This window comes from Pan troglodytes, chromosome 8, assembly GCF_028858775.2.
Source record: "Pan troglodytes isolate AG18354 chromosome 8, NHGRI_mPanTro3-v2.0_pri, whole genome shotgun sequence".
NCBI classification, from domain to species: Eukaryota; Metazoa; Chordata; class Mammalia; order Primates; family Hominidae; genus Pan; species Pan troglodytes.
The window spans coordinates 13,065,776-13,092,679 of NC_072406.2; the positions used below are offsets into that span (position 1 = coordinate 13,065,776).

General features: G+C 47.0%; 1 protein-coding gene and 1 long non-coding RNA gene across 10 annotated transcripts in view; both read right to left on the reverse strand.

Moving 5' to 3' along the window:
* Positions 1-1,004: 1,004 nt before the first annotated feature.
* On the reverse strand, positions 1,005-14,072 carry LOC134807116 (uncharacterized). The gene is made up of 3 exons (XR_010146759.1): positions 13,899-14,072; positions 1,452-1,577; positions 1,005-1,296 (listed from the first exon to the last, which is right to left on the reverse strand). It is a non-coding gene; the product is annotated as an uncharacterized LOC134807116 (long non-coding RNA).
* A 956-nt stretch (positions 14,073-15,028) lies between these two features.
* The window catches only part of DIP2C (disco interacting protein 2 homolog C), a 436,795-nt gene continuing 424,919 nt past the window's right edge, over positions 15,029-26,904 (reverse strand). For 6 of the 9 annotated variants that reach the window (XM_016962526.4, XM_016962527.4, XM_024346149.3 and 3 more), the window contains 4 exons: positions 26,777-26,851; positions 23,796-23,970; positions 21,830-21,953; positions 15,029-18,136 (listed from right to left, as the gene is read on the reverse strand). In XM_016962526.4, the coding sequence (XP_016818015.1) occupies positions 17,884-18,136; positions 21,830-21,953; positions 23,796-23,970; positions 26,777-26,851 (627 nt within the window). In that variant the 3' untranslated portion in view covers positions 15,029-17,883. Of the gene's footprint in view, positions 18,137-19,931; positions 20,893-21,731; positions 21,954-23,795; positions 23,971-26,776; positions 26,852-26,904 lie in introns of those variants that run through there. The other 3 variants (XM_063781265.1, XM_063781264.1, XR_010146752.1) reach the window with 2 other exon arrangements.

The window sequence follows — 26,904 nt, forward strand, 5'->3', positions numbered from 1 at the left end:
TTAGCTAATTCCCTGGATGTCAGCATTTCATCAGTCAGTCATTAGAGTCCTAAAGCAGAAAAAATTTGTTGGATCTGCATTTTAATGATCTAATTTTATTTTTGTCCATTCCCCTCTTTTAGACTATTAGTCTTTTATAGTTATTTGTTTTATTGCCCTAAGCAATTATCAGCTAGGCAACAAAGGTGTATTTTGGAGACCCATCTTGCTCATTGGGTGGTCTTTTTAATTGAGTGGAGAATAGTTGAAGAATACTGGGCAGCCCCCAGAACCAGAAGGGTTTGTGGTGACACTGAGCTGCCACAATAGGAGTTTCAGGGAGGGGGTCAGAGACCTGGGGAGTTTCCTCAGGTGGTAGTGACAGGTATCTTTGTTTACCTCCTGAAGGGAGGCGATTTTCTCAGAATTTATTTTAGAAGCTTTTTAGGTGCCGCTGGAAGTCTTCCATTTAATTTGTTTCTAAAACTGGCTTTTTCCAATTGTGTGTACAAATGAATTATTTTAGGTATTTCAAAAGACTTCCATTTTTGGTCATTGTTGTTTATGATCATCCTTGGTTAGGTAGGTCCCCTTTCCTAGATATCTATAATGTATGTAAAACCTGCTGGTATTTAATAGGAGTTTGCCACAAATGAAAAATCAGGCCCACATTTCAAAAATAGAAAAGTAACTGCAATTTTTAAAAGCATACAATGTACAAAGAGATCACAAATGCCTAACGCCAAATCCGTTGACCTGAACCTCTGCTGTGAGAGGGGCAGAAAAAGTTTGACCCAAATCCCTTGTCCTGAGACACGGGTGGAAAAAATTTCTCCACAGAGCTCTTTACCTGAATCTTCTATCCAAAGACAGAGAGCAAAGCCCTTACTCTTAAAATAAAGAGTTTGAAAAACAGCCTAAATAAGTCAGGACTTTCAACCAAAGAGTGGTGTTACCAAAATGCTAGGGGTTTGATCTAGGTCCTGCTGCTTCTGCCCACAAAGCCCATCATTGAGGCAAGCATGGCCAGGGAAGAAGGCTTTAATCGGTGCTGCAGCTGAGGAGACGGGAGAGCAGTCTCAAATCCATCTCCCTGACGGACTAAAATTAGGGGTTTATATAGCAGGGAAGAAATGTAACTACATGCAGGAAAACAGGAACTAGGGAGGGATAAGGAAGAGGAGTCAGTCAACAGGTAGCAGGTGGGTGGTTAGGCAGTCATGGCGGGTGAGGGGTTTGGCCTCTCATTGTCCAGATGTGGTGACCTGGTGAGTTTGAGCTCCTTGATACCATCCGGGAGGCCTGATAGTTGGTGCCCTGAGAAAGAAACTTGGGTAAGACAAATGTAAGTTTCTCAAGTTTTAAGACTGGGAATGTCAATTTCTATGTTTATTCTAAAGAAACCACGAACAGCAATTCTATGGGACAACTGGGCTAGTTTCAGTGGGAGGCCCAATTTCAGGAGAACTCACCCAAAACACCTGGTGGGACTTCTGAAGACAGAGTTTGTGCTGGTACCAAGTGCCGCTTTCAGAGAGAAACACCGCGTGGTCAGGGGAAGACACTCTAAATCCTGCAGACTATACCAGATAGTCAACCTAAAAGGAAGAATCCGAGGCAAAGTTAATATAAGTAGGCAGTTTATTTGGGCCAAGCTTGAGGATTGCGGCTGGGAGCAGAGATTCAAGTTGCCCTGAGTACATGTTCTGATAATATATGCTCTGAGAAGCAGCAGTTACAAGTGGGGTTTTTTTAAAATTTTTTTGTTGTTGATTTTGAGATGGAGTCTCACTCTGTCACCCAGGCTAGAGTACAGTGGCGCAATCTCGGCTCACTGAAACCTCCAATTCCTGGGTTCAAGCAATTATCCTGACTCAGCCTCCCAGGTAGCTGGGATTACAGGCACATGCCACTATGCCTGGCTAACTTTTGTATTTTTAGTAGAGATAGGGTTTCATCATGTTGGCCAAGCTGGTCTTGAACTCCTGACCTCAGGTGATCCGCCCAACTCGGCCTCCCAAAGTGCTGGGATTACAGGTGGGAGCCACCGCGCCCGGCCACAAGTGGGTTTTCAAAGGCAAAAGAAGAGGATGAGGAGTGGGCTGACAGCAAGTGGACTGTCAGGAATTCCTGTTGGTTTACGGAAACAACAGTGCCGAGTGATTGGCTGTACATTATCAAGCTATAGGATGCCAGTAACAGCATCTGGTGTGGCATCATTAGGTTGACTCATACCTGTAGGGTTCAGGGCATGGGGTATGGAGTCCAGCGGATGTCACTAGGTTGATTCATAACTGGAGGGTACATGGCATGGGGTACAGTGTCCAGTGGATGTCACTAGGTTGACTCATAACTGTAGGGTACAGGGCATGGGGTACAGCATCTGGTGCATGTCACTAGGTTGACTCATAACTGTAGGGTACAGGGTATGGGGTAAGGTGTCTGGTGCTGTTACTAGGTTGACTCACAGCTGTAGGGTACAGGGTATGGGGTACGGTGTCCAGTGTATGTCACTAGGTTGACTCATAACTGTAGGGTACAGGGTATGGGGTACAGTGTCCGGTGCATGTTACTAGGTTGACTCACAGCTGTAGGGTACAGGGCAGGGGATACGGTGTCCAGGGTATGTCACTAGGTTGACTCATAACTGTAGGGTATAGGGTATGGGGTAAGGTGTCTGGTGCATGTTACTAGGTTGACTCACAGCTGTAGGGTAGAGGGCAGGGGGTACGGTGTCCAGTGTATGTCACTAGGTTGACTCATAACTGTAGGGTACAGGGCATGGGGTAAGGTGTCTGGTGCATGTCACTAGGTTGATTCATAACTGGAAGGTACAGGGCATGGGGTACAGTGTCTGATGTGGTATCACTACGTTGATTCATAGCTACTTGTAGCAGCAGCAAGCAGTTTCAAGAGATGCACACATAAGGTCAAGGGGTGTATGTGATGTGACTGCTGCCTGATTTTACTGTCTCTCTGGACCTGATAGTTTAAAAGGATTCATACTCCTGAGATAAAAGTTCTTTTCTCAGCCATATGTAGAAAGCTGAAACTGGATCTCTTCCTTACACCTTATACAAAAATTAATTCAAGATGGATTAAAGACTTAAATTTAGACCTAAAACCATAAAAACCCTAGAAGAAAACCTAGGCAATATCATTCAGGATATAGGCATGGGCAAGGACTTCATGTCTAAAACACCAAAAGCAATGGCAACAAAACCCAAAAATGATAAATGAGATCTAATTAAACTAAAGAGCTTCTGCACAGCAAAAGAAACTACCATCAGAGTGAACAGGCAACCTACAGAATAGGAGAAAATTTTTGCAATCTACTCATCTGACAAAGGGCTAATATCCAGAATCTACAAAGAACTCAAACAAACTTACAAGAAAAAAACAACCCCATCGACAAGTGGGCAAAGGATATGAGCAGACACTTCTCAAAAGAAGACATTTATGCAGCCAAAAGACACATGAAAAAATGCTCATCATCACTGGCCATCAGAGAAACGCAAATCAAAACCACAATGAGATACCATCTCACACCAGTTAGAATGGCAATCATTAAAACGTCAGGAAACAACAGGTGCTGGAGAGGATGTGGAGAAATAGGAACACTTTTACACTGTTGGTGGGACTGTAAACTGTTCAACCATTGTGGAAGACAGTGTGGTGATTCCTCAGGGATCTAGAACTAGAAATATCATTTGCCCAGCCATCCCATTACTGGGTATATACCCAAAGGATTATAAATCATGCTGCTATAAAGACACATGCACACGTATGTTCATTGTGGCACTATTCACAATAGCAAAGACTTGGAACCAACCCAAATGTCCATGAATGACAGACTGGATTAAGAAAATGTGGCACATATACACCATGGAATACTATGCAGCCATAAAAAAGGTTGAGTTCATGTCCTTTGTAGGGACATGGATGAAGCTGGAAACCATCATTCTCAGCAAACCATCGCAAGGACAAAAAACCAAACACCGCATGTTCTCACTCATAGGTGGGAATTGAACAATGAGAACACTTGGACACAGGAAGGGGAACATCACATACTGGGGCCTGTTGTGGGGTGGGGGGAGCAGGGAGGGATAGCATTAGGAGATATACCTAATGTAAATGACGAGTTAATGGGTGCAGCACACCAATATGGCACATGTATACATATGTAACAAACCTGCACGTTGTGCACATGTACCCTAGAATTTAAAGTATATATATAAAAAAAATTCTTTTCTCTCATTTCTATGGACAGGAATAATTTGTATTATCATAAGTTCTCTACAATGTATAGAGCTGTAAAGTAGCTCAAAGACAATAAAATGCAGAGATAACCTGGATGGCTGAGCTAGTCAGGACATCCAAATATATATATATTTTTGCCCATGTAAAAATCTTTCAAAGTATTTCCTGACAAGTTCAACAATTCAATAGTCCAAGGGATATGAACAAAACAGTCTACAGAAAGAGAAATAGAAACGGCTTTAAAGATATTTTTAAATACACTCACTTATGACAAGAGAAATGTAAATGAAAACCATCGTTTCTGACACGGGGTACTGGCAAACGCATAAAGGCACCTCTGAAAACCACCGTTTCTGACATGGGGTACTGGAAAACACATAAAGGCACCTCTGAAAACCACCGTTTCTGACATGGGATACTGGAAAACACATAAAGGCACCTCTGAAAACCACCGTTTCTGACATGGGGTACTGGCAAACGCATAAAGGCACCTCTGAAAACCACCGTTTCTGACATGGGATACTGGAAAACGCATAAAGGCACCTCTGAAAACCACCGTTTCTGACATGGGATACTGGAAAACGCATAAAGGCACCTCTGAAAACCACCGTTTCTGACATGGGATACTGGAAAACACATAAAGGCACCTCTGAAAACCACCGTTTCTGACATGGGGTACTGGCAAACGCATAAAGGCACCTCTGAAAACCACCGTTTCTGACATGGGATACTGGCAAACGCATAAAGGCACCTCTGAAAACCACCGTTTCTGACATGGGATACTGGAAAACGCATAAAGGCACCTCTGAAAACCACCGTTTCTGACATGGGATACTGGAAAACGCATAAAGGCACCACTGAAAACCACCGTTTCTGACATGGGATACTGGAAAACGCATAAAGGCACCACTGAAAACCACCGTTCCTGACATGGGATACTGGCAAACGCATAAAGGCACCACTGAAAACCACCGTTTCTGACATGGGATACTGGCAAACGCATAAAGGCACCTCTGAAAACCACCATTTCTGACATGGGATACTGGCAAACGCATAAAGGCACCACTGAAAACCACCGTTTCTGACATGGGGTACTGGAAAACGCGTAAAGGCACCTCCGAAAACCACCGTTTCTGACATGGGGTACTGGAAAACGCGTAAAGGCACCACTGAAAACCACCGTTTCTGACATGGGGTACTGGCAAACGCATAAAGGCACCTCCGAAAACCACCGTTTCTGACATGGGGTACTGGAAAACGCATAAAGGCACCTCTGAAAACCACCGTTTCTGACATGGGATACTGGAAAACGCGTAAAGGCACCACTGAAAACCACCGTTTCTGACATGGGATACTGGCAAACGCATAAAGGCACCACTGAAAACCACCGTTTCTGACATGGGGTACTGGAAAACGCGTAAAGGCACCTCCGAAAACCACCGTTTCTGACATGGGGTACTGGAAAACGCGTAAAGGCACCACTGAAAACCACCGTTTCTGACATGGGGTACTGGCAAACGCATAAAGGCACCTCCGAAAACCACCGTTTCTGACATGGGGTACTGGAAAACGCATAAAGGCACCTCCGAAAACCACCGTTTCTGACATGGGGTACTGGAAAACGCGTAAAGGCACCACTGAAAACCACCGTTTCTGACATGGGGTACTGGAAAACGCATAAAGGCACCTCTGAAAACCACCGTTTCTGACATGGGGTACTGGAAAACGCATAAAGGCACCTCTGAAAACCACCGTTTCTGACATGGGGTACTGGAAAACGCATAAAGGCACCTCTGAAAACCACCGTTTCTGACATGGGGTACTGGAAAACGCATAAAGGCACCTCTGAAAACCACCGTTTCTGACATGGGGTACTGGAAAACGCGTAAAGGCACCACTGAAAACCACCGTTTCTGACATGGGGTACTGGCAAACGCGTAAAGGCACCTCCGAAAACCACCGTTTCTGACATGGGGTACTGGAAAACGCATAAAGGCACCTCCGAAAACCACCGTTTCTGACATGGGGTACTGGAAAACGCGTAAAGGCACCACTGAAAACCACCGTTTCTGACATGGGGTACTGGCAAACGCATAAAGGCACCTCTGAAAACCACCGTTTCTGACATGGGATACTGGAAAACGCATAAAGGCACCACTGAAAACCACCGTTCCTGACATGGGATACTGGAAAACGCATAAAGGCACCACTGAAAACCACCGTTCCTGACATGGGATACTGGCAAACGCATAAAGGCACCACTGAAAACCACCGTTTCTGACATGGGATACTGGCAAACGCATAAAGGCACCACTGAAAACCACCGTTTCTGACATGGGATACTGGCAAACGCATAAAGGCACCACTGAAAACCACCGTTTCTGACATGGGGTACTGGAAAACGCGTAAAGGCACCTCCGAAAACCACCGTTTCTGACATGGGGTACTGGAAAACGCGTAAAGGCACCACTGAAAACCACCGTTTCTGACATGGGGTACTGGCAAACGCGTAAAGGCACCTCCGAAAACCACCGTTTCTGACATGGGGTACTGGAAAACGCATAAAGGCACCTCCGAAAACCACCGTTTCTGACATGGGGTACTGGAAAACGCGTAAAGGCACCTCCGAAAACCACCGTTTCTGACATGGGGTACTGGAAAACGCGTAAAGGCACCACTGAAAACCACCGTTTCTGACATGGGGTACTGGAAAACGCGTAAAGGCACCACTGAAAACCACCGTTTCTGACATGGGGTACTGGAAAACGCGTAAAGGCACCTCTGAAAACCACCGTTTCTGACATGGGGTACTGGAAAACGCGTAAAGGCACCTCTGAAAACCACCGTTTCTGACATGGGGTACTGGAAAACGCATAAAGGCACCTCTGAAAACCACCGTTTCTGACATGGGGTACTGGAAAACGCATAAAGGCACCTCTGAAAACCACCGTTTCTGACATGGGGTACTGGAAAACGCATAAAGGCACCTCTGAAAACCACCGTTTCTGACATGGGGTACTGGAAAACGCGTAAAGGCACCACTGAAAACCACCGTTTCTGACATGGGGTACTGGCAAACGCGTAAAGGCACCTCCGAAAACCACCGTTTCTGACATGGGGTACTGGCAAACGCGTAAAGGCACCTCCGAAAACCACCGTTTCTGACATGGGGTACTGGAAAACGCGTAAAGGCACCACTGAAAACCACCGTTTCTGACATGGGGTACTGGCAAACGCGTAAAGGCACCTCTGAAAACCACCGTTTCTGACATGGGGTACTGGCAAACGCATAAAGGCACCTCTGAAAACCACCGTTTCTGACATGGGGTACTGGAAAACGCATAAAGGCACCTCTGAAAACCACCGTTTCTGACATGGGGTACTGGAAAACGCATAAAGGCACCACTGAAAACCACCGTTTCTGACATGGGGTACTGGAAAACACATAAAGGCACCACAATTTCTGTCAGTGAAGTGTTGCTGGTAAAAGTGAAAAATGAACGTGATGCCACCAAGGGACACTTTCTGGGAAAATCTGAGCAGATTACAGCAGGTTGACTCTTTGGTGCTGCAATCCCACTTCTGGAAATCTGTCCATCAGATACGCTTGGCCAATTATGAAATACACTGTTATCATAACAAAAATTGATGATTCATAATAGCAGAAGACAGGAAAAAGGCTAAGTGCCCATTAATAGGGACTGCGGTGCAACCAAACAATGGAATACCAGGCTCCTTATAAAAGACAGTACTCAGGATGAACTTTAAAGAAAGCAAGGTACAGAAGACACAGTACATGTCCTTTCCGATTAGAATGAGGGGGTGGTAGGAATATACATTCGTGATTGGCTTGTATTCACATAAACACTGAAAAGACAGCAGCAACTAGTAAAAATGGTTCTCTCTCAAGATGAGCCGTGGGGGACCGGGGCACAGGAACAAGATTGCAAGCACGACTTCACCATGAACACCTTTTCATGGAGTGTCCACATTTGGACCACGTGGTCGGATTATCTACTTAAAACATTACATTTTGTGTATTAAAACAAAAAGATTTTTCTTAACAGCCCAGGCAGTAAATGTTGAGATGTTGACACCAGGTAATAGTGATATTTTTCTTTTTCTTCCTTTCCTAACTGTGCCATTACTAACCTCAGGGGCCGTGGTCTCTGCACACATGCTGTGGCGTCCACTTACGAAGGGGTGCTTCGTGTCCATGTACCTCCTCAAACCCTAGTCCCATCTCAAATTAAGTGCTTTAAACATAGCAGAAACTCGTTAAATGCCGGTGGCCTGACTGCTGTCCTTATTCTCCGAACATCAAGGAGCTATTGAAGGCACGATTGAGTTGAGTGGGCTGCAACCAGAACTGAACTTGGGTGGTGATGGGGAAGAAGCATCTCTCTATAGAAACGTAACCCCGTAAGTCATCCTTTTACATAATGTAGCAAAATACTTAACATGGTAATACCTAAATACTTGAGTTGATCTTTAAACCGATGGAGGGATTATTTACACCATAAAGGATCACAGGGTCTTTTAAAATTGCTCCTTCTCAAGTGTGTCTTCACTTATCTCGAAACATGGTGTTAGAAACTTGCAGCAGACCTGTTCATCTCTGTTGACAGGCTGTCAATCAGCATTGAGACAGAATAATTCTCAACTTTGGTGTTGAAAAAGAATTCTTATATTTTGGAGACCTCATTGTTGTTTCCAGGAAGTTAAAGCCCTGGATGACTGCCCTGTTCAGTATACCCAGCACCCTTCCTCCTAAATTAAGACAGGAGAGTTGTTGGCTGAGAAAGGGGGCAGATATGGGTGCTCCTGCCCCTGCCTCTACCTGCCATCATCCCATCAGGCTGGCAAGGATGTTGCATCGCACCTGAGTCCAGAGGCTAATCAGGACCAGCTGTTTGAAGGCAGGAAAAATATGTTTAAACAGAGGAAGCATTAGTGTGGTCATATTTTGGTTAGATCCATTTAAAGAACGCTGTATCTGTATGTGGGGAAAAATAAGAACTTCACCATCATCTACTCTTATCCCTCATCTTAGAGACAGAAAAGAATAATACGTGATCTGCGCTTTGTGGCTAAGCCAAGACACTGGTGTGACTGGAGAGGGTGGGCACCTCCCTCAGAGCTCATGCCTCAGAGCTGCCAGACTTGGGGAGCTGTGGGATCCTCAGCACCAGCAGTTGGGGTTCAAATATTTGCTGGCTGAAGAAATGAACGAGGCAGAATTTGAAAAATTAAACTCCTTTGAGGGCTGTCTCCAGCTGTCATTTATTTCTGTAGGACCCACGGGCTAAGAATAGCCTTTATACTTTTAAACGGCAGAAAAAAGATCAATAGAATACTTCATGATGGGAAAATCATTGGAAATTCAATTGGTGTCTCCCAAAAAAGCTCCATGGGACTAGAGCCACAGTACTTATTGGGGGGCTTTCTATGGCTGCATTCACACTACTGCTCAGAATCGAGAGTTGAGGTAGAAACCATATGGCCTGCAAAGCCTAGAATATTTTCTAGCTGGCCCTTTACAGAAAACGTTTGTTTTCCCTGTCTTGTAAGGTTAGCAGTGAGCTGGAGTTGACACCAAGCAAGGCCAGCATGCCTGTTACCTTCTGGAGCAACTGCCCATTAACGGCTAATGGCTTAATCTTAACCCACAGAATCCCTAAAACCCATTAATGTCACCCAAGCCCATCTTTGCCGTCCAATTCTACCTCCAGGAAACACAGAGCTGGTGGCTGATACGGGCAGCAGAGTGTCACCCGTCTTTGGTTTATGAGCCCCCCAAAATGATCCTCTGGCTTATGACAACCTGATGCAGCCCAGGAAATGCCTGCAACATGCCCACTAGCAGCTGGGAACCCCTCTGTGAGGAAGAGAACGTTTTACAGTAAGAATCCCTTTGTTTTGCAGCAGAGACTACTCAGGTCACACATGTGTGGCCTCTCAGTTCTTTGAGCCATTTGAAGTTCCCTATCCTTGCTGGGAGGCTGAGCTCTCCATGGAAACCTGGTCCGATAGTGAGAGGCCTGAGGAGCAGACCCTCTGGAAACACCTTTTTACACCTGACCAAAGCAGCCAGTCATGGGCCAGTGATGCAACAAGGTCAACCGGTACATTCTGGCCCCTCAGAAAAGCAGCCCCCGGGAAGGTCAGGAGGAGGCTGCTGACTCCCTCTTCCCCTGCAGCCGCCCCAAGCACACCCAGGAGCCCTGCAGGTTTGGGTTCACCAGGTGCCAGCAGGTCCCACGATGCTGCATTTCTTACGAGCTCCTGGAGGATGCAGATGGTCCTGGTCAGAGGCTGCATTCTGAGTATCAGGAGCCATGGGGCAACGCTTCTGCGATTGAAGAAGGGGCATTTCTGGGGTGGGCAGAACAAAGGTCTTTGGCTGAGCTGGAGCATCCGCCTCCATCAGTGTTTTCCGGCAACTGTACTATCCACCGTCTTCCCTTCCCACAGCTGACCATGGCTTTGGAAAATGCTCTGAAACTTTCTTTTCAGAAGAGTTGACTCCCAACTCCACACTTAGGGGAAGTCAAGCCTACTTCTCAGAATTCAGAGAAGGCATAAAAAAGAATTCATTTCTAAAGGCCCTTTAGAAGTAACTTCAGGTCTGACAGCGGCCAGCTAATTTCTGGTCGCCTTCCAGGAATCTTCTGACTGCAAAAAAAAGTGTTTACCACCTGAACACAAACCCAGTTACGGATAGAAAAACATAGTCATTTAAATCGAATATAAGCATCTGGCCTCTGCCCATCATAATGGAGTAACACAGAAATCTATTTTCAAAAGGAAACTAAATATTATTGACCAAAACATGAATGGGGAGATCTCAGGGTGATACAGCTTTTGCCTGGATGGAATTTGTAATCAAGAGGATGAGACAGGATTGTAACTTGTGCCAATGTGAAAGGGTTTGCTCAGGTATCATTCATTTTGCTTAAATGCATGGGTAATTTCCAAAGTTCTTTGGAGCTGAATTTCACAATTTAATTTAGTGCAGGTCCTGGTGAGCCCACCTTGACTTATCTCACAGTACAATGCAGTGACGTGGCTACAATGCTGGGCAAGAGAAGCCAATGTCAACAGCCCAGGAGTGGCTGGGTCCTTACCAGGCTCCCAGGCATGCTTCATGGTGGGCCCTGGGCTGGGAGGAACAGCACCTTTGCCTGGTCCATGAGTATCTGGGTCAAACTCTCCTGTGGACACAGAAGGCCATGGCGACAGGCATTCCCAGGAAAAGAAAAGGGCAGCAGCTGAAATCGTCAGGTGGAGAAGGCAGTCATCCTTGCTCAGTCAACTCTAATCCGGCTGCCTCCTCCTCAGCTTCAGGGTGAACCTCTCCTAAGCTGTGTCTTTGGTATCTGATGGGTATTAGGTGCTGGTGAAAAAGCTGGAGGGTCCTTTGGGATATTACAGAAGCCCAATCTAGCCTTGTATTCAATATCTAGGCACTCTCACCCCTGAAGTTCTACGTTTCCAGATTTCTGAAAACATGGGAAAGCATGTGTGTGATGTCTGAGGTCCCCCTCAGCCTCTGGTGTAGGGTTAGGAGGGCTCTAAAGGGTGGCAGCTCCAATGTCCCAGTGGGGCCTGAAGTTGGTCCCTTCCCTTCCCAGCTCCCATCCATGATTTAGCCCAATCCCTTCAGTACCTAAGAGTACCGCACATGGATGCTCCACGCAGAGCCTCTGCTCCACTCCCAGGAAGTGGGATCTGCACAGTTGGGGCTGAATAGCTGTCTGTTAAAGAACAGACCTATGAAACAAGCATTCTGACATCATTTCCTACAGAAGCACATTTTTAAATAGCTCAGATTCTTGTCCCAGTACTGGAGCCTAGGTGTTGCTGGGGTTCCTGGGATGAAAAGGTCCCTAAAGGCGGGGTTCTCCTGCAGTTTAGCTCAGAGCAGAGACAGCAGGATGCACTGTCGTGGGGGTTATCTGTTCTGTGAGGCCAGGCTTGTGGCTCAGGATATTCCATGCATTCTCAAAAATTAGGACCCCTTTCCCTCCACTCTGTTCTATCCCAGACGTGCAGCAGCTGAAGAGTAGCCAGGCCCATCCCTGGACATCCACTTGGACCTGGCTACTTCTACACCTCCTGAAAAAGGGATAGCTCCCTGGGGCCCCCTGGGAGGGAAGCACACGCACTTCCAGGTGCTTCTCACACACTCTCCTGGAATAGGGCTGCAAAATATGTTTTCTGCCCAACTATGCTGTGTCAGCAAACTTCCTAAGTTTCTCAACCTTTCTGCCTCCTGCACCCTCCCTCCCCTGGTAGGGCTTCTAAGAAACACACCTGGGATCCTCATCTGAGTGAGCCAGCTGGTTTGTAGAAGTCATTTGCTAGAAGTCTTTGTAGTAGGTGTAGTAAAAAAACTCAGGCCAGGCACGGCGGCTCATGCCTGTAATCGCAGCACTTTGGGAGGCCAAGGCGTGCGGATCACGAGGTTGAGAGATCAAGACTATCCTGGCCAACTTGGTGAAACCCCATCTCTACTAAAAATACAAAAATTAGCTGGGTGTGGTGGCGGGCACCTGTAGTCCCAGCTACTCAGAGGCTGAGGCAGAAAAGTCACTTGAACCCGGGAGGCGGAGGTTGCAGTGAGCCAAGATCGCGCCACTGCATTCCAGCCACGTAACCGAGCAAGAGTCTGCCTCAAAAAAATAAATAAAAAACTCAAGTCTCAGAGGCAGTGACAGAAGCCCTTTCTATTTCTACCTATTTCTGCCTTGAATGCCAGTTCTAGATGGGGCTGAACTTGCTACCGCGCCGTAGAGCTCAGGCACAAACTCACTGTGCCCACGAAAGTCCGAGTCCCATTTGGAGATGGGGTAAAGACAGGCGTGCGACCTGGGGAGTGCAGAGCAGAAACACCACTGGACCCCTAGAGCAAGCTGGGCAGGCCCATATTCCCAACACCCCACGATGCCCTCATCGCAGAATGACAAGCCACGTTAGCACTGGGGCCAACCCACATCACTTGCTAAGGTATCAGCTTGGTCTTGCCTGTTATTTTGTTCATAGAATTAACATAACAGACCAACAAACAGCAAGAGCTGCAACTGAGAGTATGCACTAGACTTGAGCCGCTTGTGCCTGCAATATGTTTTGCCAGAGGGATGTGACAATGACACCAGCCGACATTCTCATTCTACAAAGAAAACCTAGGGATTACAGGAGAGGTTGTATAGGATCTCAGCATGACTTTCTAGATTCTGGTAGAAAGAAATGTTGAGTATGTCAGTAGGGATCAGGAATTGCAAGTTCTACTGAGACAACAGTCAGAGCTGAGCATCGCAGCAAATGCGGCAGTTAGGAAATGACCCCTTGTGCTAAGCAACCTCTCCACAGAAGCAGTGTGACTGCTTCTGTCCAGGTGGACAGACCATTGTGAGTGCACTGACATGTTTCGTGGAGGATTCACAAGACAAAACGAGGACTGGCCAGCCAACAAAACTACTCCTGGTTGCATCCTAAGAACCCAGCCTTGTGCGAGGGGCCATGGAGAATGCAGAACACAACTTCACAGTAGCAAATCCTACACTCACCCCCCTGCGCTGGAACACTCACACACCGGCGCTGGAATGCACGCATGCACGGCCCAAAGAAGGCCCCACGGGAGCAGTTCTCCTGGTTACCTGGTTTGTACTTGACCGGTCACGGTGAGGGCTGCCATCTGAGAAGCGGGAGCCTGTGAAGAAGCATCTCTCCCTCGCTATCTTCTGCTTCATCCGATGCAGCCCTGCAGGTCTCACACCAGCCGTTCACTTTCACACACCCAAAGCCTCATTCTCAGTCAGCGTGGGATTGTCCTGAAGGAAAGTTTGGGGTCAGGGGAGGCAAGTGAAATTCGAACACAAAGGCACTCAGATTACACCTGGTGCTATGTGTGAAGATTTTAGTTCCATTGATTTTTTTTTTTTTTTGAGATAGGGTCTCGCTCTGTCGCCCAGGTTGGAGTGCAGTGGCGTGATCTCGGCTCACTGCAAGCTCCGCCTCCCGAGTTCATGCCATTCTCCTGCCTCAGCCTCCCGAGTAGCTGGGACTACAGGCACCCGCCACCATGCCCAGTTATTTATTTTTTTTGTATTTTTAGTAGAGACAGGGTTTCACTGTGTTAGCCAGGATGGTCTCGATCTCCTGACCTCGTGATCCGCCCAACTCGGCCTCCCAAATTGCTGGGATTACAGGCGTGAGCCACGGTGCCCGGCCCTAGCTCCATTGATTTTTCTTGTGAATAAACACTTATCTTCATGGAACCACTAGTCTGAAGGCCAGTTGATCTGCTACTGCTTTCCCAAAGACAAAGCCATAAGAATTCCCAGATCTTGGGCAAAAGATGCAGCTTTTGGTTGTCAAATGGATAAAGACAATTTGGGGTGGAACAGTCAAGTACTCCTACTTCCTGACACGCAAAGGTTCCCTACGATACAGCTGATAGAAAGCATTTGCACACAGGACTCACGCTGTTTGTCCCCAAATTACCAATAATCTGTACACTTGCAGCAAAATGTGAACAAATATATTTAGATATATTTAAAAGAATTAAAAAAAACATTTCACAAAACATTTGTTGCCATAGGAATTATTTTTAGCAATAAATGCCCACATCAAAATTTAAACATTTTTCAAAGTATGATTATCTGTACTAAGTAATGCAACAAATTATGTAAACAGAGTCAGATACATTTCCCTGTAGGAGTCACTTCCTTCCTGGGATTAAAGCTGTCCCAGACATCTTTCCAGGGGACCAATTAAGAAACTGCTATTTTCAGAGCAACAAAAATAAAAGCTTTTATTTGTTCATTTGAATATAAAACAGGCGTTATCACAGATGTACAAAGCGTACTGGTGGTTTAACATACAAGAAGGTTGCTGTCCTTTGCACATAAAAATTTTGTTTGAAACTGTGGCTGGTTGAGTACATGAGTTTCTCTAACCAGTCACCACACTCTGAAATAACGCTGCTAACATTCAACTGATAAAAGGGACCATCTCCCTTGGGTAAAGTGTCAAGCAGGATTAAATATATATAATAAACAAGCACCATGAGGAATCTGCTCCTGTTTGATTAGGTCTGTGTTTATATGTTCACTGTGTACCCTCTTTTTGTGCAAGTTGATTACACGGTTTTGTCTGACTTCAAAAGCACAAGGTCACAAGACAAACATTTTTTACATTCTCATGAATGATTTATCTACAGTACAATTTCGAATACAGAATGACCCTTCTTTATTGCTGAAACTGGTGGTACTAAGTGTCTCCTTTCCTTTCTCTTGCACAACCAAATTTCGATCTCAGTCCACCAACTCTTTTGAGCCTAAACTCTAACTAATCAGAGTTGACAGGATGCAGAAGAGGCTGCTGCTAACTGCCCTCACAACTGCACTGCAGCGTCCACACTTCTTGAACGTAGAGTTGATCTGGTGACAGTTGAAATTATGTTTGAAGTGACATCTACATTTGTTTTGCTTCCTGACTTCAGCTGGACCTCAAAGCTGTCCTGCACACTGCAGCTAATGTTTCATAGTCAGTGTCTGGCCTGAAGCCCCAAACCTACTTCCCTTTCAACAAGGTGGGTGGGTGTAGGAAAATGTCTTTTTTCCCCCCCAATGTGTGGTGATTCCCCCCTTAGGAAGCAGAGACTAGGAATGTGTATCTGAAGCATGTGGAGAAATATTCACACACAGCAATGAGGTCAAACCATATTTCAAGAATCAAATGGTTTGTGGAGATGGAAGGATGCACCACATATGCAGACAAATTTTTTTAAATGTGCCACTTTTCTTTTTTTTTTTTTTAACAACAATCAGCCTTGGATCTCAGAAGTCAAACAAAACTCTTTTAGCAAAAGGCTTACTGCTGACTGCATATAGCAAAGGCAGAGAAAGACGCTGCCCACAACATAATGAGAGATCATCTAAATTTTGCCCAGCATCAATCTTAGTCATGCATATCTAGCACCGAGAGCCACTGCAGGGTCACACTGGGGCAGTTACAGAACACGTCTTTCTCGGAGTGCAGATGCTCCTTCTTGGTTGGACACCACGGGCCAATTCAATTTAGAAGTGCACAGGTGAGCTCTGAGAAGGTGTGGCCAGGAGCTGCCAGGGCAGAAACTGGGGCGCACTCGTCCACAGGCGGCAAACGACGCAGCTGGAGGACTTCTTGCTTCAGCCGGAGCTCTGGCATGAACCCCCGGGGAACTGTGCTCACTGAGCGAGGGAGCCCCAGAGGCTCACACAGAGCGGGCTGGGTCTTAAGACGAGGGGACGATCACCGATGTGAGTTCCGGACACTTTGTCCACTCCACATTGGCCATCAGAGGGGGAATCAATGCAACCCAGTGCGAATGACCACAGAATCGCATTCCTTTTCGTAGCAAGGACCAAAAAAAGATGACATTAACAAAAATGATGAAAAACATTGTGCAATGAATTCTTGCAGCTAAGAAAACAGTGCTATTTGCCAACCTAAAGCCCCTCAGTATCATCAGCACACGCTGGCATAAACACATTCACTGTTGTCCCACAGCAAAGAAAAAAATAGTGCACATTGAGCTTTGAATTCTTTCGCCATCCTTGAGATGGCAATAATTTCACTTGCTGGTCTCTGGTTCTAGAAGAAACTTTTAGACAGGGCTCCTGCGGTCTGCGACTGCTGGCAACAGCAGAGTGTATGTGAGTACGGGGGGCACACCATGCAAGTGACAAGTTCTGCATCTTAAACTTTAAAATCTCCTTTGTTCATTAGTGAATTTATATTTCATATATATATATTTGTTGTGATACTATCCACGCAAGATAATACAACACTTTTTTATATTAGCAAACATTACAAGACTTTAATATTCTTGAATGTTTTTCTCTTTTATAGTTCTAAAGAGATCAAAATAAATTAAACGTTTTGTACATAATTACATATTGAGGAAGTTAACTTATTTTATCTTTTTAGTTTAGTACAAAGATATTTGCAAGATAATTGCCGAAATACACCTTATTTATAATTTCTTCTCATTCTATACTAACTTCGAAGGCCATATATCAGCCTTTGTTTCTTCAGCACATTTCTGACAAAGAAAGCTGCTATTATCTAATTGGAAGGTGCTATTTGGAAGGTTTTCTCGTACCTCAAACTTTCCTAAAAGGATGAGATCTAGCAATGGCTTAAATTAGTAACAGATCCATGTCATTAAGATTTCATGACACATTAAAACAGAGAAAACAATTCTTTGTCACACTACATAAATTGTTTAAAAGAACCCATCTGGAGGGCAGGATATTTTTTTAATTGCTATTTCGGCTTAACAAAATACCACATTTACGAAGAAAGCACTTATTATCCAATAATTAAAAAAGAAAGAAAAGAAAAGAAAGTTTTTGAAATGGGCTTTTCCAACAAACTGAAGGCAGTAATCCAAAGTCCTTCTGAGCGAAATTCAGTGGTAAATTCACATTTCACCCCCATGCCAATCGTGGCTGCTGTGAGAAGTCCTCTTCCTCCTCCACTCTCACCACAAATGGCTGCATTCTGGTGAGCGCTGCCCTGTGTCTGCACGCCTCAGTGGACACGGAGAACAATGTCTACATCTCTAGAAAAGTCCATGGAAGCCAAGAGACGAGACTACATGTTGTAGGCCACATAGATGGGGTCTAGCTGGTCTGCCAAAAACCCGTCTCGCAGGTGCATGCGCTGCTTCTCCCCACGGGAGTTGATGGGGATGACGCCGATGTCCACCACGACCACCACTCCGACGATCAGGTAGTGCTCCTCCAGGACCACGTTGGTCACCAAGGGAACCAGGTCCAAGGCTTCTTGTTCCGACCCATCCAGCTCAACCACAACCACCAACAAATTTGTCCAGGTAAACACAGCACTAAAAGACAGAAAAGAAAGCCATCATTATATGTTTATTAATGCTTTATTTAATAGCCGTGGTTTCAAAGTTCCACTTGGCTCTCTCTGACCTGCCTGAGCACTGCCCGACAGTCTCCTCCGGCCTCTCCACGTCCTCCGTCTGCCGCCCACTAATCGTTCCCCATACAGACTTCCTGGCGACAGCACCTGTCGGTGTCTCCTACCAGCCTTCTCTCTCGGTGGCTTCTGCGAGTGTTTCACGATCTTCCCGAGTTCCCATTTCTAGCACAGCGTCACTCCACCTGGCCAGCAGAGTCTGTGTTCCAGTGCTGCCTCTTTGCTGCTGCCTGGAGGACCAATGCCCTCACTGAATAGTGCAGTGTGCCATCAGCCTCATACCCTCAAGGCAGCCCTGTGCCTCCTGCTTCCAGACCCCCAGCTCTGCTGCTGAGGGCCAAGCGCGTGGAGGCCGAGGGCAGGGGTGCCTACTCCTGTCTGTGCGGGGCCCCCGACTCCAGCTCTGCTGCTGAGGGCCGTGTGCACGGACGCCGAGGGCATGGGTGCCTACTCCTGTCTGTGCGCCCGAGTCCAGCTCTGCTGCTGAGGGCCGTGCGTGTGGACGCCGAGGGCATGGGTGCCTACTCCTGTCTGTGCGCCCGAGTCCAGCTCTGCTACAGAGGGCCGTGCGTGTGGATGCCTAGGGCATGGGTGCCTACTCCTCTCTGTCTGTGCACCCGAGTCCAGCTCTGCTGCTGCAGGCCGTGTGTGCGGAGGCCAAGGGCATGGGTGCCTACTCCTCTGTCTGTGCGGTGCGCCTGAGTGGGGGTGTGTTTCCCAGTCCTGGGGCTTGGGCTCAGCATGGAACCTGGTCAGCCTGCGTTAGGGAGATGAATGCCGGTGGAGGCTCCAGGAGGGCTGGATATGGGGGCTTCTCCTGGTGTGCCTGTGCCATTGCAAGGATGGGGACACACCTGGGCTTGCCCTTGGGTCCGGAGGATAAGAAACACATGGAGAAGAGCCACCAGTCCTGTGCCCAGCTGAGCTGCTTGCCCCAGCTGAGCCAGCCCCTCGAACGCAGATGTGGGGACATTGTAACAACTCTGTCTAAAGCACTGAGCATGGGCTGGCTGCCATACAGCCATGGCTAACCCATGTGCAGGGAAAAGTCTTCTGGAATATGGGAGATTCACTCAGAAATGTTTTATCTGGGATCGAGTCATCTTTCAGCAGGACAGGCACCAGAGGATTAAGTCTGCCCAACTGGCAGAAGCAAAAACCCGGTGCCTTACATTTTAAAGGATATAGGTCTGGCTTTTGGAACTAACTGTTTAAGGGCCCTGATATTCACAGAGCCTGGTACTTGAGGTCTGCTTGGCTGAGGAGGCCAGAAGGTTCCCGGGCAGAGTGGGCTGGATGGAGACCAGGCTCCAGGGCTGCTCGTATCTGCTGTCATGCACCTGACAAACACGTTCTATCCCAGCTTGAGGCAGGAGATATTTTGGGAAACTCACTATTGTTCTAAGTGGGAGAGTAAGTCAATTAGGAAAAAAACGCATATTTTATTCAGTATGGCCAACCTATGTTAAATTGAAAGGGAAAATTGGAGAATTTTTCTGGAACTTCTCAAGAGTTCTCCTGGATTTTGCTTTGTGACTGCCGTATGCCTATGGAGAATGCTAAGAGCTGTTTCCCAGAAGATGTGCTGGCGCTTAATTCCTGTCATACTGCTCCTGGTGATGTTAAAATGTTGCTCTACATGGCCCATGTGAGCCCACATTGTGAATCTGTCATATCACAGATATAGACGTCTCAGGCGCATTTGGTATACTTTTATTACGGCATTTGAAATGTATGGAATAGTCCTAGAGTATCCAAATCAGCTTGGCTCTCTGGAGGAATCAGCTTGGCTCTCCGGAGGAACAGAGCTGGCCGAGGGTGTGCTTGCTCCACTATCTCCTCTGCCAGGGACCTATGGGGGTGGTGCCAGTAACTCTCAGAGCTTTTACAGGAGCTGTGCACGCTATTTAATGCTGAGAACAACTGATGAGAAATGAGAAAGTTTGTTTGGCTTGAATTTGGCAACATGGAGAGTCCCATTCCACAGCGCTGGGTGTCACAGCCGCCATTTCTCAGCATGGAGCAGCCGACGGTGGCCGCAAGGGGCAGTGCAGGGAGGCTGGGAGAGGGAAGGTGGAGCAAAGCAGTTTGTACCTGGATCATCTCAAACATTCAAAAGTCCACTCAAAGGACACTGTGTGGGCAAGGGGCATGTGAGCCCCCGACCTGGTGAGGGACAGATCCAGTTTGGGGGTCACATGGCGGGTAACAGCAGCGCCATTTGTTACAGAATAAGCACCACGGTCTAGAAGCCCACAGAGGGCACCAGCGAGGCCCTCCATGCACACCTTTCAGCGGGAAACCAGACAGAAAATGCTTGAGGGAGGTCACACGAGCCAATTAAAATTGTTTTCTTAAAAATACAAAAACGCAAGGCTGTAACTGATATTCGTAGCTATTTAGATGGAAAATAAGGTAGGCCCTGGCCGAGTTTCTGGGCCAAAGTCTTCCTAGAGTTTCTGTCTTCTCTGTATACTCAAGGAGAGAAGTGTCAAGGAAATCAACAATCTGAGGACTTTTGAGAGTAGGGGCTTAGCCAACCTGAGCCACAGGAACACGGACAGGTATGCAGACTTGATCTTGTAAATTCTGCCAAGTCCTTAGTGTTCAAATTCAGCAAATGGCAGTAAGTACCAGCCTTTATTGCATCTCAGCTAGCTAAGAGGAAGGAAGGAACAATCTCAGAACCCATCCTTTCAACCCAGAAGAGCTGTTCATGAGAGTGCAGAACATACCTCCCTCAGGGTTTCTGACTTGAGACTGAGACCAGTTTCACCAGGTGGCCCTCAGTTAGCACCCCATCTGTTATCAAGGGAATGAACAAGTCTAAAGCCAGCAGTGTTGAGTCACTTTTCATCCTAACTGCAAATCTAACGGCACTGAACAAGCCTGTAAAACTCCCCGGCCCTGGCCGACTTAACTTACGGCACTCCAGCATCCAATCCACTCCCACATCTCAGAAGAACCTACTGCTGAATCTCTGGCAGCACCATTGACATACTCAGCACTTCACAACAGATTAAATGGGCCAGAGAGAAAGACAAAGTCCCAGCCTCAGAAGCCTTACGTGGGCCCAGAGCAGAGTCTGCCCCCAGGCGGCAGGTGCGATGCACACACCTTGTCACTGTCAGCCATAACTCAAGCAATTCTTACTTTGGAAGTCTCTTCTGGGGTCTGGACAAACGCTGCCTCTCCTTCTCACTAAAGTTTTCCCATGTCTCATGTTACTTCCAGTTCCCAAGTCAACAGTCATAAAAGTATTTTCTGTGCCTACATATGTGTGAGGTTTGTTTTCTTCCTATATCATGATTTTGTAAATTAAAAACCAAACAATTTGGCTTCCTGGAAAACGTCAAGTAGTTTTCATGGCAATAGAAGTCTATCGTTTTCAGGTAATATATGGTACATTAACTCTACATGTGGCGTGTTCTTTTGTTGCTTTAACCCCAAAAGATAAAGGTTTATAGTCAAATGTTGAATCGCACCCCCTTCCCTACCTTAACAAAACTCTCCTCCACCGCCGTGCTCTCCACATTCTCAATGCTTCACAAACTCTGCTCCTGATTTGCGTACAAGCTGCAAGCTCACGACTTACCATTCCGTAACGCTTTTATGGGCTCTGATGACCGAGGTCTCAATGTCGATTGGGTGGTACCGCATGCCCCGCAGCTCCATGGCTTCGTCCAGTGCCCCTACCACGTAGAGGGCATCATGGCGCTCTGCGGAGGAATGACAGCCTGTGTAAGCTTCCCCATAATGCCGCTCAAGCCGTTTTCCTCCTTTTCTTAAAAAGATTAAAAACGACCCCCAAAGTGAGACAGGGATGCAAAGGAAGAGGCTCAAGGATCCACGGACGGTTTGTTTCCTTCTGCCACGGAGCTCCTTGGCAAGTGCCCGGCTCGTGTGTCAGTGCCCCACAGGCTGGCTGCAAAGCCGCCATGCACCCTCTACACTTGTGCTTTGGGAGAAGATCTTTCCTGGCTCAGCTTCGATACCCAGTCAACTGCCTGATTGCATGTTCATCGGGAGCAACTGAGGGGCGAAGTCAGCACCCAGTGGTCTGAGTTCCGTGGACCCATCGGCTGAGGCCTCGTCTGCCCAAGATCACACAGGATACAGTGCAGCCACAGTCAGACCAGCTCTGTGACTCTATCCCACACATGCTTCTCTGTGCTACTAATTCTGTGTATAAGTGGGAAGAAAGCATAGCTCTTGCTCTTGTTCATGAACATTTCCTTAGCTCATAGAGCCAGGAAATTTATTTCTATCCTTCTTGCAAACCTCAGAATAATGACAATGACAACAAGTGGTCAGGTCCTATCTTTCCTTAATAAGGAAATATGTCCTAAATTTTTATAAGGTAGTAAGCATATTAGGGAAAATTTGAAAGGCATGATTGACATATAAAATAACATCAGAGATAAGTACTTTCTAATTTAAATCAGACAAAGAAAGATGGAGACATTGACTCGGCCTCTGCCCCCTACAGCAGCTTTGCCTCTTCTCCTGTGGCAGGGAGACGTCCTTCAGGGTATCCCTGCTTCCAGGACTCAGCGGGACGTGGCTTTCCTGGCCTTTCTCTGGGATTATAAATTGCCACCAGCTTTTGCAGCTTCCAGGAACCTCAGGCAGTAGCCTCAAACTAGTCTATAATTTCCCACAATGCAAATGTCATGCCAGGATATTTCTGTATGATTCCTAAACGTAGCCTGTTGGGCCAGACCATCGTAGGTTTGTTAGACAGGTATGTAAGGAAGCCTTACTGATGTCTGGTAACTCATCTCCCTGGGGTTTTGGTGAGTCAAGATCTCACCAGGAACCTCAACTGCCACTGTTGTGAAACAGCCAAGTCCTGCCTCTATTTTTAGCAGAACTAAGGAGGTGAGAAAGGATTCTGGAATAAGCAAAGAATTAACTATGCCAGTACACTTTTACACCTCCGCATCATGAAATACCCCTGGCTTCACCCTGCTCTCCTCTGATGGGGCAAAGGCAATGCTGTCCACCTGGCTGCTCCACACCAGGCACCAGCATCAGCAGCACCAGGCCCTACTCTCTGATGAACGCATGGGCAGAGACAGCTGGCCACCAGGGCCCGAGAGCCTCGCGGCCTCCTCTTCCCTGACAGGGGCAGACCCAGTCCTAGAAGCAGCAGCATGCACGTTCCTGCAGCTACTGGGACAGCTTCTGTCTCAGATGGACCCCGTGGGAGCAGGCAGCCTTCAGGCTTGCTGAGGAGACTCTGTGGTCTGAGACTCTGAGCACTTTGCTGTGGGTGACACTGCAGCCCATGCTCAGCAGCCATGCCCCTCTCCGGTTTTCAGTCAGCTCTTGGTTCTCAGGACAGGACAGCGTATGTGATGCACAGCTCAGCCTGTTGGACACATTTGCATTTTGCTTTCCTCTTGCTCTTAAACTCGGTTCTTTTCACACTGGGTTGTAGCTAGCACACGTGCCCTCCTGGGTTTGGCTGCTGTACACCTTGGGAAAGGCTTCTGTATCTAGGGGAGCCTAACCTCTCTGCCCATCTGTGGGGGGGGCCAGCCAGCCTGGACTCTCACCTCCATTTGCATCTGTGAGCTCAGTTCTCCGCAGGAACCCCAAGTAGCCTGTGCGTGCCCAGATGGTCTGGGTGTCTCCAAAACTTAGTCTTGAGTTGAAGTGATCTGACTGGAGGGATTCGTCTCCGTAAATAGTGAAATAACCGCTGGCATTGTGGGCGCTGTGAACCCAAATCTGCAAACGGAGGGAATGTGGATGACATTATTTTATCTCCAGGGAAATAAGGCTACAACTACTTTGACAATTCAGTACATTATATTCAGTAATAGTAAACGTTTCCTTGGACTGAATAACCAAGATGATGTTAATCTCATTCGGGTTTCTTGAGAGACACACAGAGGATACTGAAATAAAGGCAGTCTACCAAGTTTGTGGCCAAGCAACCAGCCAAGGCATCCCTATGGGGAACTGTATTAAAGCAGACTAGTTGAAGATTTAACAAATAGCTTTTAAAAATATACACATCAAATGAACAAAGTCACACTAGATTCCTTATACTTTAACGAATGATTGTTTCTGAAGAGCAAGAACAATGCTGAAAAGCTTTGAGATTTCTTTTCTCATTTCACCTGGTTAGCTAATACTTTTGGACACATATTGCAATAAAACAACACACAGAAAAACAAAACCTAAGGGATGAAGGCACATAACACCAAAAACCGGAAACAAAAATGCCTGATGTCTGACATTTGGGGAAATAGGTAAGCAAAGACTGATATGCTGAGTCAAAGCGATAGCCACGTGGATTACGTACAACCATGGACAGGGCTGGATAAAAGCAAAACCAGTGAAGTTCCACAGATGCCCACGCAGCTGTGCCCACACAGCAAGGGTCAGGAGAGGCAGGGCCTTGTAGACTCTGGAGCGTTTGCTGTGGAGACATTCTGGGCTTGGCTGTTTCCATTATTTTACTGACAATGAGAAGTGGTCAAGTTCCAGGAAGTCAGAAACTGGTTTAGTACTGCACCCACGCCCCCAGAGCAGTGCCTCACATATGGCAGGCACTCACTGCCTGCTCAAATGAAAAAGTGAAACTGAGAGAGACAGTGCACCATCAGATCAGGGAAATGACAGCCGTCCTCTGTTCCCTAACACAAAGAAAATTCTCATTAAGGCAACTGAATATTACTCAGCCATAAAAAAGGAGGAAATGCTGCCATTTGCAACAGCATGGATGAACCTGGAAGACGTTGTGCTGAGTGAGAAGCCAGAATGGAGAAGGACAAATACTGTACCACCTCACTCATGTGGAATCTAAAAAGCTGAGTTCATAGAAGCAGAGGGTGAATGGTGGTTACCAGGGGCTTCAGAGTGGCAAGGGGGAGATGACGGGCAAGGGTGCAAACCTTCAGTTAGAGGGCGAACAGGTTATGGGGAGAAAATGTAGTGCGGTGACTACAGTTAATAATACTATATCACTTAATTGAAATTTGTTAACAGAATAGATCCTAAATGTTCTCATCACACACACACACAATGTGAGGTGATGGATAATAGAACTCGGTCGTGGTAACTGTTTCATAATATGTATATACATCAAAGCATCACAGTGCATTCCTTAATTTATATAACTTTCTCAATTAACCTCATAAAGCGGAAAAAACACACATTCTTAATAAGAAAGTCACCCTGGAAATTTCGCCAGTTCTGGCCACCCTCAGAGGAAAGAGAATTCTGACCCTGGCCCAGCCTACGTCTCAGGCAGCACCCGTGAGGACCCCCTCCAGGTGCCGGAGAAGCAGGCTCTGATTCCAGCTTTGTTTCTAGGAACACATTTAAAGGAAACTCCTAAGTGAGAGCTGCACAGAATTTGATCTCCGCAGTTCTGATCTTTCATGTATGTTACTGAGAGAGGTCAAGTGACGGGCCAAAAAAAAAACAAGGCCCAAGAAGCAAAGCAAGCTGGGACGTGAGAACTGGTGAGGGCTTGCTCATTGGTCAGGTGTTCACCCATGTACGTGTAGAAACGTGTTCTTGCATGTGCTGGGGATGCGTCCAGGGCTGAGGAGGAGGAGGGCTGGTGCTGTTTATATGATGTCAGTTCTTAGCACGTCTCCCACATGTGCTGCTGGGAGCCATTCAGGAAGGGGGGCGCCTCATGAGACAGGACAGGTGATAAGGGGAGTGAGGGTGTCCTTGGCTGGACATGGGGCTTTGTCCCAACGGCACGGCAGGCCTGGGGTAACCGGAGGGAGGGCACGCGTGCTGCCACCGTGGGAGGAGGCTAGCTCCAGACATGCTCTTCTCCAGTGCCCTCTGCTTCCTCATAGAAGCAGGAAGCTCATTGCCAGAGAGAATGCGGCTGAAGGAGGACGCACGAGACACGTGGCCTCTCAGACTGGGGATGCCCAGCAGTGCCAGGGCCTGCTTGAGATGAGGTGTCAAGAAAGGAGACCAAGGCCACGCAGCTCCACGAGGCGTCTTTCTCTAGCTGCATCCCGCCAGCGCGGAGGGGCACAGTGGCAGGGAGTTAAGAGCCAGCCAGGGCGGGCTCATCCTGAACACAATGAGGCAAAGGTGTCAAGTTCCACTGTTTGCTTTCTGATCTGAAATAAACACATGATCTCTTGGCTACTGTGTCCTGATGCTGTTGTTTGTACACTACTCCCTATGGAGGTCTCTGCCGTTTTCCTGGTGAAGGACTTCTCAGTAATAAAAGCAGGAACGTGGAAAGCAAACTCAAGAGCTAAGAAGTAAAGAAACTCAGTCCATACACATTATGTGTTTAAATCTTTTCAGAATTATTTGAGGATAATCTATTATACTTCCCTAAGGAAGTGCCATTTTGTAATTGTGAGCTTTCATGGACTCATTTGAGCCATAAAGCTTACCTCACGCTATTTCCCAGGCAATCATAACTCACTCAACTCAAACCGGTGTGTGGCAGATGGAGGGCATGTGAGCAGTTCTGATGGTGTCAAGGCAAGCCAAGGATACATAACAGAAAAGTAACCTGGATCTCGGAGGACACTCAACTCACCTCTCCAAGGTGTGAGTCCCCCAGCGGTCCTTTTGTTTCTGGGTTGGCAATTATAATCCGAACCCCTGGAAGTATCTATTTGGGAGAGGAAAACTCTCTTGTCAATGGGAGGAATACAGGGAGAGACT